Raw genomic sequence first — 14324 nt, 5'->3', positions numbered from 1 at the left:
TTGGTACAAATCCGATGAATGGTTCAGGAGTTATGACCGATTATTCGCGTAAAACAAGATCGATTTGTTGTCACGCCTACAGGGTAAACCGCTTCATGGAATGAAATGAAAATTGCTATGTAGATGGAGTAACCATCGTAGGAGTGCCTTTTGGTGGTTTGAAAGGAATCGAGATAAAGACCACGGAGATATGACACAAAACCCAACCTGTGTCACAATTACGAGATCGATTTTTATGAATAAAAAAGTATTAGTTTTCACGCTTACTAGGCAAACCGCTTAGAGCAATGAGCTGAAAATCGGTGTATAGCTGGTATAATCTTCATAGAAAGTACTTGCAGTAGTACAGAAGAATCGGAATACAAACCACTCAGTTATGATTCGAAAGCCAACTCCGTGTAGCAAATGCGAGATCGAAATACTCTAATAGAACAGTCACCCTAATAGAGCATTCAGCTAATTTATTTACTCCATTATAGAATTTTATTACATCACAAGTTATTCTGTAGGGAGTTCAGCTGCAAACAGTTAATCTTATAGACAGTTCAGCAAGAAGACAGTCACCATGTGGAGAGTTAAGCAAATATATCGCTATAGAGATTCGGAACAATACAAGTCACACTGAAGAAAGTTCAGCTATAAACAAGTCAGGCACTGTGTAGAGAATTCAGCTACAATTAAGTCACTCTCTAGAGAATTCAGTTACACAGAATTCAGCTACACACAAGTCACTGTGGAGAGAGTTCAGCTACAAACAAATTACCCTTTAGAGTGATCAGCTACAAACAAAACAATTTGCAGGGTGTTCAGCTGCAACAAATCAACCTTTAGAGCGATCAGCAATGAACAAATCAACACAAATCTACCCGTAGAGAGATAAGCTAGAAACAAATCACCCTGTAGAGAGTTCAGCTACAAAAAATCACCCTGTAGAGACATCAGCTAGAAACTAGACACAATGTAAGGAGTTCAGCTACAAGCAATCACCCTGTAGAGAGTTCAGCTAAAACAAATCAACCTGCAGAGAGATCAGCTACAAACAAATCACCTTATAGAGAGTTCAGCTACAAACAGATTACCTGTAGAGAGATCGGCTACAAACAAATCAACCTGCAGAGAGATCAGCTACACACAAATCAACTTGTAGAGAGATTAGCTACAAACAAATCACCCTGTAGAGAGATCAGCTAGAAACTACACACAATGTAAGGAGTTCAGCTACAAACAAATCACCGTGTAGAGAGTTCAGCTAAAACAAATCAACCTGCAGAGAGATCAGCTACAAACAAATCACCTTATAGACAGTTCAGCTACAAACAAATTACCTAGTAGAGAGATCGGCTACAAACAAATCAACCTGCAGAGAGATCAGCTACACACAATTCAACTTGTAGAGAGATCAGCTACAAACAAATCACCCTGTAGAGAGATCAGCTAGAAACTAGACACAATGTAAGGAGTTCAGCTACAAGCAAATCACCGTGTAGAGAGTTCAGCTACAAACAAACCAACCTGTAGAGCGATCAGCTAGAAACAAATTACTCTGAAGAGAGGTCAGCTACAAAAAATCACCCTTTAGAGATATCAGCTAGAAACAAATCACCCTGAAGAGAGGTCAGCTACAAAAAATCACCTTGTAGAGAAATCAACTACAAACAAAACACTTTGCAGAGAGTTCAGCTACAAACAAATCAACCTTTAGAGCGATCAGCAACAAACAAATCAACCTGTAGAGAGATAAGCTAGAAACAAATCACCCTGTAGAGAGTTCAGCTAAAACAAATCAATCTGCAGAGAGATCAGCTACGTACAAATCACCTTATAGATAGTTCAGCTACAAACAAATTACCTTGTAGAGAGATCGGCTACAAACAAATCACCCTGCAGAGAGAACAGCTACACACAATTCAACTTGTATAGGGATCAGCTACAAACAAATCACCCTGTAGAGAGATCAGCTACAAACTAGACACAAAGTAAGGAGTTCAGCTACAAGCAAATTACCCTGTAGAGAGTTCATCTACAAACAAATCAACCTGTAGAGCAATCAGCTAGAAACAAATCACCCTGAAGAGAGGTCAGCTACAAAAAATCACCCTGTAGAGAGATCAGCTAGAAACAAATCACCCTGAAGAGAGGTCAGCTACAAAAAAATCACCCTGTAGAGAGATCAGCTACAAACAAATTACCCTGTAGAGAGATCGGCTACAAACAAATCAACCTGCAGAGAGATCAGCTACACACAAATCAACTTGTAGAGAGTTCAGCTACAAACAAATTACCCTGTAGAGAGATCGGCTACAAACAGATCAGCCTGTAGAGAGTTCAGCTAAAACAAATCAACCTGCAGAGAGATCAACTACAAACAAATCACCTTATAGAGAGTTCAGCTACAAACAAATTACCCTATAGAGAGATCGGCTACAAACAAATCAACCTGCAGAGAGATCAGCTACACACAAATCAACTTGTAGAGAGATCAACTACAAACAAATCACCCTGTAGAGAGATCAGCTAGAAACTACACACAATGTAAGGAGTTCAGCTACAAATAAATCACCCTGTAGAGAGTTCAGCTAAAACAAATCAACCTGCAGAGAGATCAGCTACAAACAAATCACCTTTTAGACAGTTCAGCTACAAATAAATTACCTTGTAGAGAGATCGGCTACAAACAAATCAACCTGCAGAGAGATTAGCTACACACAATTCAACTTGTAGAGAGATCAGCTACAAACAAATCAACCTGTAGAGAGATCAGATAGAAACTAGACACAATGTAAGGAGTTCAGCTACAAGCAAATCACCGTGTAGAGAGTTCAGCTACAAACAAACCAACCTGTAGAGCAATCAACTAGAAACAAATCACCCTGAAGAGAGGTCAGCTACAAAACATCACCCTTTAGAGATATCAGCTAGAAACAAATCACCCTGAAAAGAGGTCAGCTACAAAAAATCACCTTGTAGAGAGATCAACTACAAACAAAACATTTTGCAGAGAGTTCAGCTACAAACAAATCAACCTTTAGAGCGATCAGCAACAAACAAATCAACCTGTAGAGAGATCATCTAGAAACAAATCAACCTGCAGAGTGATCAGCTACAAACAAATCAGCTTGTAGAGAGATCAGTTACACACAAATCAACCTGTACAGAGATAAGCTAAAAGCAAATCAGAGTTCAGCTAAAACAAATCAATCTGCAGAGAGATTAGCTACATACAAATCACCTTATAGATAGTTCAGCTACAAACAAATTACCTTGTAGAGAGATCGGCTACAAACAAATCACCCTGCAGAGAGATCAGCTACACACAAATCAACTTGTATAGAGATCAGCTACAAACAAATCACCCTGTAGAGAGATCAGCTAGAAACTACACACAATGTAAGGAGTTCAGCTACAAACAAATCACCCTGGAGAGAGATCAGCTACAAACTAGACACAAAGTAAGGAGTTCAGCTACAAGCAAGTTACCCTGTAGAGAGTTTATCTACAAGCAAATCAACCTGCAGAGCAATCAGCTAGAAACAAATCACCCTGAAGAGAGGTCAGCTACAAAAAATCATCCTGTAGAGAGATCAGCTAGAAACAAATCACCCTGAAGAGAGGTCAGCTACAAAACATCATCCTGTAGAGAGATCAGCTAGAAACAAATCACCCTGAAGAGAGGTCAGCTACAAAAAAGTCACCCTGTAGAGAGATCGGTTAGAAACAAATCACCCTGAAGAGAGGTCAGCTACAAACAAAACACTTTGCAGAGAATTCAGCTACAAACAAATCAGCTTGTAGAGAGACCAGTTACACACAAATCAACCTTTTAGAGAGATAAGCTAGAAACAAATCACCCTGTAGAGAGTTCAGCTACAAAGAAACCACCATGTAGAGAGTTCAGCTGCAAACAAATCACCTTATAGAGAGTTCAGCTACAAACAAATCACCCTGTAGAGAGATCAGCTAGAAACTAGACACAATGTAAGGAGTTCAGCTACAAGCAAATCACCCTTTAGTGAGTTCAGCTACAAACAAATCAACCTGCAGTGAGATCACCTACAAAAAAGCACCTTGTACAGAGTTCAGCTACAAATAAATTACCCTGTAGAGAGATCGGCTACAAACAAATCAACCAGTAGAAAGATCAGCTACACACAAATCAACTTGTAGAGAGATCAGCTACAAACAAATCACCCTGTAGAGAGATCAGCTAGAAACTAGACACAATGTAAGGAGTTCAGCTACAAGTAAATCACCCTGTAGAGAGTTCAGCTAAAACAAATCAACCTGCAGAGAGATCAGCTACAAATAAATCACTTTATAGACAGTTCAGCTACAAACAAATTACCTTGTAGAGAGATCGGCTGCAATTAATCAACCTGCAGAGAGATCAGCTACACATAAATCAACTTGTAGAGAGATCAGCTACAAACAAATCACCCTGTAGAGAGATCAGCTAGAAACTAGATACAATGCAAGGAGTTCAGCTACAAGCAAAATCACCCTTTAGTGAGTTCAGCTACAAACAAATCAACCTGCAGTGAGATCACCCACAAAAACGCGCTTGTACAGAGTTCAGTTACAAGCAAATCACCCTGTAGAGAGATCAGGTAGAAGAATTCACCTTGTAGAGAGTTCAGCAACACAGAAACCACCATGTAGAGAGTTCAGCTGCAAACAAATCACCCAGTAGAAAGATCAGCTAGAAGAAGTTACCTTGTAGAGAGTTCAGTTACAAAGAAACCATCATATAGAGAGTTCAGCTACAAAGAAATTACCCCGTAGAGAGTTCAGCTAGAAGAAGTCACCTTGTAAAGAGTTTAGTTACAAAGAAACCAACATGTACAGAGTTCAGCTACAAAGAAACCACCTGTACAGAATTCAACTACAAACAAATCACCCTGTATAGAGATCAGCTAGAAGAAGTTACCTTGTAGATAGTTCAGCTACAACAATTCACCCTGTAGAAAGATCAGCTAGAAGAAGTCACCTTGTAGAGTGTTCAGTTACAAAGAAACCATCATGTAGAGAGTTCAGCTGCAAACAAATCACTCTGTAGAGAGTTCAGCTACAAAGAAACCGCCATGTAGAGAGTTTAGCTGCAAACAAATCACCTGTAGAGAGTTCAGCTAGAAAAAAATCACCCCGTAGAGAGATCAGCTGGACGAAGTCACCTTGTAGAGAGTTCAGCTACAAAGAAACCATCATGTAGAGAGTTCAGCTGCAAACAAATCACCCTGCAGAGAGTTCAGCTACAAAAAAATCACCCTGTAGAGAGTTCAGCTAAACGAAGTCACCTTATAGAGAGTTCAGCTACAAAGAAACCATCATGTAGAGAGTTCGGCTACAAAGACACCACCATGTAGAGAGTTTAGCTGCAAACAAATCACCTGTAGAGAGTTCAGCTAGAAACAAAATACCCTGTAGAGAGACGAGCTAGAAGAGGTTACCTTGTAGAGAGTTTAGCTACAAAGAAACCATCCTGTATATAGTTCAGCTACATTTCAAGTCACCCAGTAGAGAGATCAGCTGCAAAAAAATATCCTGTGGGGAATAATGGGCATGTAATAAATATATGTATATAATTTGTATAATTACTAATAAAATCAAAAATAATTGAAGTACTAAAATTCTTCTTTAAGTTATTTTCTTCTTCCTGTAGTAAAGAAAAAAACACATGGGTTAAAAAAGCCCCAAAGCCAGCCATAGGCCGGCTTTGCAGTATACAAATACAAAAAGAAGTGATATCTAATCAAAAACAGCCAAGCTGTAAAAAAAGGTGCGGCCCCCAAAAAGGCCATGGTGAAAAAAGATGTGAAATTCAAGGTGGCAGCCAAGAAATGGCTGTGATGGTAGGTTAATGGTTACATTTTAATAACGACAATTCAGGTGAATTTTGTGCCACTTGGTCTTGGCACCAAATTCACCTGAATTGTTGTTATTAGAATGTAACCATTAACCTACCATCACAGCCATTTCTTGGCCGCCACCTTGGATTTCACATCTTTTTTCACCATGGCCTTTTTGGGGGCTGCACCTTTTTTTACAGCTTGGCTGTTTTTGATTAGATTATATTTGCAAGACTGATTTATTGAATGTGGGAATTTGAAAGAATAATACTGCTAGAACAGTCATCTATAAAGTTCTGCTACACAGTAATAAAATTACCATGACCACTGTGCTAGTTGAGCTCTTCTTTGCATGTGATTTCAGCACAGCTATCTTACCCAATATTGTATGCATACAATTGTGCCAAACATGTCATAGTTGACAAGGGCGGCTCCAGAAATTTTGGTGACTGGTTTCCAAACTTTTGCTATACGCAGATTTAAATCTAGGGGGTATGGGGGCAAGATTTTCCAGAAAATTGTGTAATTTGAAATCAAATCTGTTAGCAATATTGACAGTTTCAAAATAGAACTATGTTAGGTATAATATAGGCTGCTAAATTGTGCTTGCTTCTGGTACAGTATCAGGTGCAGACTAAAGAGTTAAGGGACAAAGAAAATTTGACATTTAAAGTATACAACAGACATGGATGTTGTTCTGGGGGTCTTGGGGAATGCCCCCAGAAAAAATTTCTGATTTTAACACTCTGTTATAAGATTTTGGACTATTTTGTACTGTGTTGGCAAAGGTAAATAAAGTAGCTAGCTAGCTACTTACAGTTCTTAAGAGAAATACAAAGTGTGGCTGATCTATTACAATGGTTGACTGCTCTATTAGAGTATTTACATCTGAACTTTTGTACCATTGCAAATCACTGTAGAATATACTTTTGATTGCTTGAATACACTTAACCAGTTTCTGGAAACCTCAGAAACCCCCTAGATCTACCCCTGGTTGAAATTCTATACTGATCGATGAAATATTGCAATTCTGTGTTCTTTACATCCTAACCTAGCATGTCAAAGCTAACTATGTATAATCTTTGGCTGCTAAGTTTCACGGTAATGGTGAATGTAAACATGCAATACTAAAATATATTTTTCACTGCTACAATTTGATTTTAAAATTGCAATACTTCATCAGATTGCATCACATGTCTGAAACATCTTTAAAACTGTAGCATTTGATATATACGTACCTGCATGTCCAGTCGAGCTCTGGTAGCAAGGCAATTATATTTACGTGTACGTAGTTAGTCATTTATACTCTACCATTGCATAATGAAAGCTGTTTGGAAATTCATGAAAAAATCCATGGTGACTGCATCCCACAGTTATCCTGTACTTAAACCACACTTTGCTCTCACAAACCCTGTGAAATCCTATACATTATATCCACTACTACAAATACACATTTTTAGCATTAATTCAGCGTGAGACTTGAGTAAAGAAATTTTATCTTACATAGTATACAGCTGTACTGCTGGATTAATGGTATGAAGAACCTTATTGTTGTGGTCATGCATGTGATTTCAGCATAAACACAAAATCAAGCATGTAGTAACATATTTTCATACTAATAACAAGAGCTGGTGTAGTATAAGTTGGTAAGTTATCAAGCTATACCTACTTCGCAAACAGGCACAAAATGAATTCTGTATAAGATGTGACATCTAAATGACTACAGTATTTATTTATTTATTTATTTATTTATTTATTTATTTATTTATTTATTAAGGCTTTACAGCACAAGTGCTGAAGCTCTGTAGGACACCTGGTCCTACAGCCTGTTTAAAGTTGTTACATAAAGTGTGTTCGAAAAGGTGAAGAAAGGAGAAAAAATCCATGACTGGACTTGGGCAGCCTCAAACCTGCAGCCATCCGATTAATGCTAGAACAAGCTGTAGGACCAGGTGTCCTACAGACCTTCAGCACTTGTGCTGTAAAGCCTTAATAAATAAATTAATAAAATAAAAGGTATTAGGTAAGAGATTTATATAATAATATCACAAACTTATTACTGCAAATATTTCAGTGTATATTCATTTTCATAGTGATCGCAACTATAGAGAAATTTATCTATACAGTTTGTGGATCATACAAGCTGTATACACTGTAAACTATAGGTGACCGGATTTGCGAAAAGGTGCCTTTTCCACACATTTTACATACCAGCAAACAAAATGACGTAACATTTGATTCCTTATACTGATTAACTTTCTCTTAGTATCAGAATGCAGCCAGATACTGTAGTTATACCCATGGAAATTTCAGGCTATTATATGCCATAATCAAAAAGTTATGAAGCTTCAAAGTTCAAAAATGGGTCAAATTTTGTGTGTGGAAAAGGTACCATTTTGCAAATCCAGTCACGGTCAGTATGAATGAAAAAAATTACTTGTCAGCATTAAATAAAGCTTGTGAGAGTAATACTACTGTTTATCAGCTCTTGGTTTAATGTCCAACCCTGCATAATGTTCTTTTGCATGAAATAGAGCAAAACTAGCACTTATATGGCTTGCCGATTTTGAAAATTCTTTAGTTACATAACTATAAATGCTTTTATGGAAAGGCCCTTTTTAGAATAAGATGGATCCTATCAAAAACTTAAAGTTAAGGTTGTACTACATATGTGGAGGAAGTTTGGTGCTTTTGTCACTTGTGTCCACATTAGTTTTAAATTTGGCTTTAAGCAACCTAGCTATATCATATTGTATAATTATAAAGAAGAGCAACATTATTTTAAGAGAAATGGAAGTAATGTGTATCTAATCAAAAAATACCAAGCTGTAAAAAAAGGTGCGGCCCCCAAATAGGCCATGGTGAAAACAGATGTGAAATCCAAGGTGACAGCCAAGAAATGGCTGTGATGGTAGGTTAATGGTAAAAATTTTAATAACGACAATTCAGGTGAATTTTGTGCCAAGACCAAGCGGCACAAAATTCACCTGAATTGTCGTTATTAAAATTTTTCCATTAACCTACCATCACAGCCATTTCTTGGCAGCCACCTTGGATTTCACATCTTTTTTCACCATGGCCTTTTGGGGACCACGCAGCACAAAATTCACCTGAATTGTCGTTATTAAAATTTTTCCATTAACCTACCATCACAGCCATTTCTTGGCAGCCACCATGGATTTCACATCTTTTTTCACCATGGCCTTTTGGGGACCAAGCGGCACAAAATTCACCTGAATTGTCGTTATTAAAATTTTTCTATTAACCTACCATCACAGCCATTTCTTGGCAGCCACCTTGGATTTCACATCTTTTTTCACCATGGCCTTTTGGGGGCCGCACCTTTTTTAACAGTTTGGCTGTTTTTGATTAGATATCACTTCTTTTTATATTTGTATAACCTATTTTTTTTCTTTACCACAGGAAGAAGAAAAGATGAAGCAGATGTTAAATACTTTAAATATTTCTGATTTTATCAGGAAATGTACAAATTATATATATAATACATGTATTTATTACAAAACTCTCTACATGGTGGTTTCTTTGTAACTGAACACTCTACAAGGTGATTTCTTCTAGCTGATCCATCTACAGGGTGATTTGTTTGAGGCTGAACTCTCTACATGGTGGTTTCTTTGTAGCTGAACTCTCTACAAGTTGAATTCTTCTAGCTGAACTCTCTACAGGGTGATCTTTTTGTAGCTGAACTTTCTACATGGTGGTTTCTTTGTAGCTGAACTCTCTACAAGGTGACGTCGTCTAGCTGATCCCTCTACAGGGTGATTTGTTTGTGACTGAACTCTATACAAGTAATTTATTTGCAGCTGAACTCTTTATGTGATGGTTTCTTTGTAGCTAAACTCTCTACAAGGTGACCTATTCTAGCTGATCTCAATACAGGGTGATTTGTTTCTAGCTGAACTCTCTACAGGTAATTTGTTTGCAGCTAAATTCTCTACATGGTGATTTGTTTGTAGCTGGACTCTCTACAAGGTGACTTCTTCTACCCCTCTACAGGGTGATTTGTTTGCAGCTGAACTCTCTACAAGTGATTTATTTGCAGCTGAACTCTTTGCGTGGTGGTTTCTTTGTAGCTGAACTCTCTACAAGGTGACCTCTTCTAGCTGATCCCTGTACAGGGCGATTCGTTTGTAGTTGAATTCTCTACAGGGTGATTTGTTTGAGGCTGAACTCTCTACATGGTGGTTTCTTTGTAGCTGAACTCTCTACAAGTTGAGTTCTTCTTGCTGAATTCTCTACAGGGTGATCTTTTTGTAGCTGAACTCTCTACATGATGGTTTCTTTGTAGCTGAACTCTCTACAAGGTGAATTCTTCTAGCTGAACTCTCTACAGGATAATTTTTTTGCAGACGAACTCTCTGCATGATGGTGTCTTTGTAGCTGAACTCTCTACAAGGTAACTTCTTTTTTTTCTAGCTAATCTCTCTACAGGGTAACTTGTTTATAGCTGAGCTATCTGCAAGGTGATTTGTTTGTTCTCTACGAGGTGATCCTTCTAGCTGATCCCTCTACAGGGCGATTTGTTTGTAGCTGAATTCTCTACAGGGTCACGGATTTTTTTGAGGCTGAACTCTCTACATGGCGGTTTCTTTGTAGCTGAACTCTCTACAAGGTGACGTCTTCTAGCTGAACTCTCTACAGAGTGATTCGTTTGCAGCTGAACTCTTTACATGATGGTTTCTTTGTAGCTGAACTCTCTACAAGGTAGCATCTTCTAGCTGAACTCTCTTGAGGGTGATCTTTTCATAGCTGAACTCTCTACAGGGAGATATCTTTGCGGCTGAACTCTCTACATGATGGTTTCTTTGTAGCCGAACTCTCTGCAGTGTGATTTGTTTGTAGCTGAACTCTCTACAGGGTGATTTGTTTGTACCTGAACTCTCCACAGGATGGCTTCTTTGTAGCTGAACTCTCTGCAAGGTGACTTGCTTGTAGCTGAACTGTCTAAAATATTAACTGGTTGCTGCTGAACTCCCTACAGCATAACTTACAATGTAATAGAAATCTATAATGGAGTAAGTCATGAACTAGGTGAATGCTGTATTAGTGTGACTGTTCTATTAGAGTATCTCGATCTCCCATTTGCTACACGGAGTTGGCTTTGAAATCATAAGTCAGTGGTTTGTAAACTGATTGTTGTGTACTACTGCAAGGAGTTTCTACGATGACTATTCCAGCTACATACCAATTTTCAGCTCACTGTTCTAAGCGGTTGGCTTGGTAGGCGTGAAAATTATTGGTATTTATATTAACTAATTTCGATCGCGCAATTGTTACACACCTTCGGTTTCATGTCATATCTCCATGATCTTAACTTCGATTGTTTGCAACCACCAAAAGGCACTCCGACAATGGTTGATCTATCCACAAACCGATTTTCAACTCATTCCATGCAGCGGTTTACCCTGTAGGCGTGACAACAAATCGATCTTGTTTTACGCGAATAATCGATCATAACTCCTGAACAATTCACCGAATTTGCACCAAATTTGATACTAGGATTCGTCGTTAGACTCCCATTATGTGTGCCAAATGTCAGGGCGATCAGTATACGCGTTTGTGTTTTATAGCAATTTTTCAAAGTGTGCGAAAAGACGAAGAATAAGAAGAAAAAAAAATGAAGAAATAAAAACAAACTTTTGGGGACTCATATCTCTAAAATGGCTAAGGAGATTTTTTTCAAATTTAGAATGTGAGGTGGCCTACCTGGCGGGCACCTCTGTAACAAAACTGATTCATTCCAATCGGATAAAGGATCACGGAGCTACAAAGGTGTGAAAATCGTGTTTTCTTTCTTCCTGAATATATTCACGGTGTTGCGTGCCAGCTGCTTGGGTTGTACGACACACTACTGTGTGTCTTGATATATTATTTCTGGGGCTATCTAATATATAATTTAGTTGACATAACTTCTAAGTTAAATACGGTAGTGTAATATACAGGATGGTTTGGTACGTACTTAACATTATGTTAATATTATTACAGATAAACACATTTCAATGTGTGCTGGCTACTAGTGAGCAATATTCAGTCATTATTTTTCTATATGCTTATGAGGGAATTCAGTGGACTACTGGTTATTGGCAGGGTGGAAATAATGGACTTGGTGGAAATGAAGCTGTAGCAGGAATTAATGGTGGTGATTATGTCAACTATTTTACCATTCCTGGATCAAGAACACCAAATATTCTTAATATTGCAGAGACCAGTAATGTTGGTAATCCAGGAGTATGGATGTTTCAATTTGAAAGAGGTATACATATAGCTGCAAATAATATGAATTAGTCGCACTGTAAGGATGACAATTACTAAGGCATTGTGTAATTCTATTTTTCTATGGTGTATTGCTACTGAAGTAGCAGTATGATGGGATTAATTGGCTACGTAGAAAGAATTCCTATTTTGACTCTATATATATATATTGTTTTAGCACCATATATATTTAATGGTGGACCCAGAATGGGGTATTTGGGGCAAATGCCCCTTCAGACGAGCTATGCATTCTTCTTTTAAATTAAATGCTAAACTTTGCTATACCAAGATCAATTTATATATTTAACAAGAATATGCTACTATCTTTTGCAAACTAACCCTTGAAACCAAAGTAAAAGCAGCTGTTAAACTGTCATCCAGCATTTTCTTGTGCACTAATTGCCTCTAAACATAATTTTCATGTTTACAGAGCTTTTAGGACTTTACAATCATCTGCAATGGCCAAAATGGCAAAAATCAATAGTGTGACACTACTAAGAGGTGATTGTTCGCTGCTTCAAAAAGAACAGCAACTAATAAGAGAATCTGCTCTCCCCAAACACCCACAACTTAGCCTGTTTGTACCCCTCCCCTTGCCAGCTCCTGAATCTGACCCTGATATTTATTAGTACATATTTGTCATACCACTCCTGTGAGGGCTGTATCTCAATTTTACAGACCATATCCAAGGGCTGCAAGTCCAAAGATTGACAATTCACAAATCAGATATAAAAACTGAATGGGTTGTGTTATCAACTAGTATAGTGCATATACAGATTAATAGCATCCATTTGTAATATTTAAGGCTGCTTGCTGCTATTTGAAGCCATACAGCATGCAGTTTTTGTATTGTTATATGTACTCACACAATGTGCAAAGTGAATCATATGCTACTTACATTGGAAGTGCTTCCCTTTCTCTTCATCACAAACCAAACAGAATTCTGCTAGCCTATACTGTTTTAATTATAACTATGTGTGATTCTTTACAAAGTGCTTAAATCGAAACTAATCCTTCATGTTTTACAGTAGCACACTGGAAATCATGTTGAACAAACATTAGCTTATAACTCACAACTCTATATTTAGTATTAATTAACATGCAGTCTGGTTCTTATTTTCCACCCACCTCTGGAAATAATATCACACTTTGAATGGCATGTTGACTCAGGAGACATAGTTTAGCACGTGAGCTTCCAGAATTTGCTTAACTGGCATTATTGCCTCAATGTTTTATTATTGAATCTTTGCTGCACACTATGACTACCAAGTACAGTATGTTAACTTCAATTTATTGGCGAGCAATAAATTACACTGCATAGCTTAATAGATGAAGCTTTGGAATTCTGGTGTAGTAAACTATAGAACTTTTATTTATAAGATAGAAATTAAGTGAGATGAGCAGCTGGCAGCAGTGGCAGAGTGGTAAAGTGTATGGACAAAAAGTGTTATAGTTATGGAGTCCCTGGTTTGAACTCTGAACAAAAGTTTAGCTGAGGTTTTTTGTGCTTCAGCTACAAACAAGTCACCCTGTGGTGTGTTCAGCATGTAAAAAGTCAACCTGTAGTTACACATAAACATCCTGTGCAGGATCCAGCTGCATAACAAGTCATCCTGATAGCTACATGATAATCATTTTATTCAGTTTCAGATTTATAATAGACAAATAGATTCATAAAATAGCACTCTTGACTTGTTTAACAAAGCCAGCGGCTTTGCCTCTAGCAATTACAAAAAGATGCAATGTCTATACCAAAACAACCAAACTGTGAAAAAGTGTGTGGCCCTCCAAATAGGCTAGAGTGAAAAAGTTGTGAAATAAAAGGTAATGGCCAAGATATTGCTGCAATAATGCTTATTCCAATCATTTTAATGATCACACCTTTTTTAACCCTTGCCTTTTGGAGGGCAACACCTTTTTCATAGCTCGGCTGTTTTGGTATAGATATTTTGTATATACATAGTAGTTATTAACATGCTACCTTCATGACACATCACAGGATGTTACGGCATGCCCTACACAAACCACCCTTCCACCACACTGAGCTCTAAACACATTACTTCACATGATAAGATAACTACATAGAAACATCACTTCACATACATGTATACACATACGTACATACAACTCTTTGGGGGAGGTGAGGCAACTGAGGTGCTTGAAGGGGAATCGTGTGTTATCACTGTCCCAGTTGTGCCACGCTTAATG

At 37.8% G+C, this 14324-nt stretch overlaps 1 protein-coding gene across 1 annotated transcript in view; it reads left to right on the top strand.

Moving 5' to 3' along the window:
• The window catches only part of LOC136263829 (uncharacterized), a 99503-nt gene that overhangs the window by 32552 nt on the left and 52627 nt on the right, over positions 1-14324 (top strand). The window contains exon 9 of the mRNA XM_066058454.1: positions 11850-12117. Within this exon, the coding sequence (XP_065914526.1) occupies positions 11850-12117 (268 nt within the window). The remainder of the gene's footprint in view (positions 1-11849; positions 12118-14324) is intronic.

Source organism: Dysidea avara, chromosome 1 (genome assembly GCF_963678975.1).
Source record: "Dysidea avara chromosome 1, odDysAvar1.4, whole genome shotgun sequence".
NCBI lineage: Eukaryota > Metazoa > Porifera > Demospongiae > Dictyoceratida > Dysideidae > Dysidea > Dysidea avara.
Note: the sequence above shows the minus strand (reverse complement) of the source record. Positions and strands in the feature narration are given on the sequence as shown.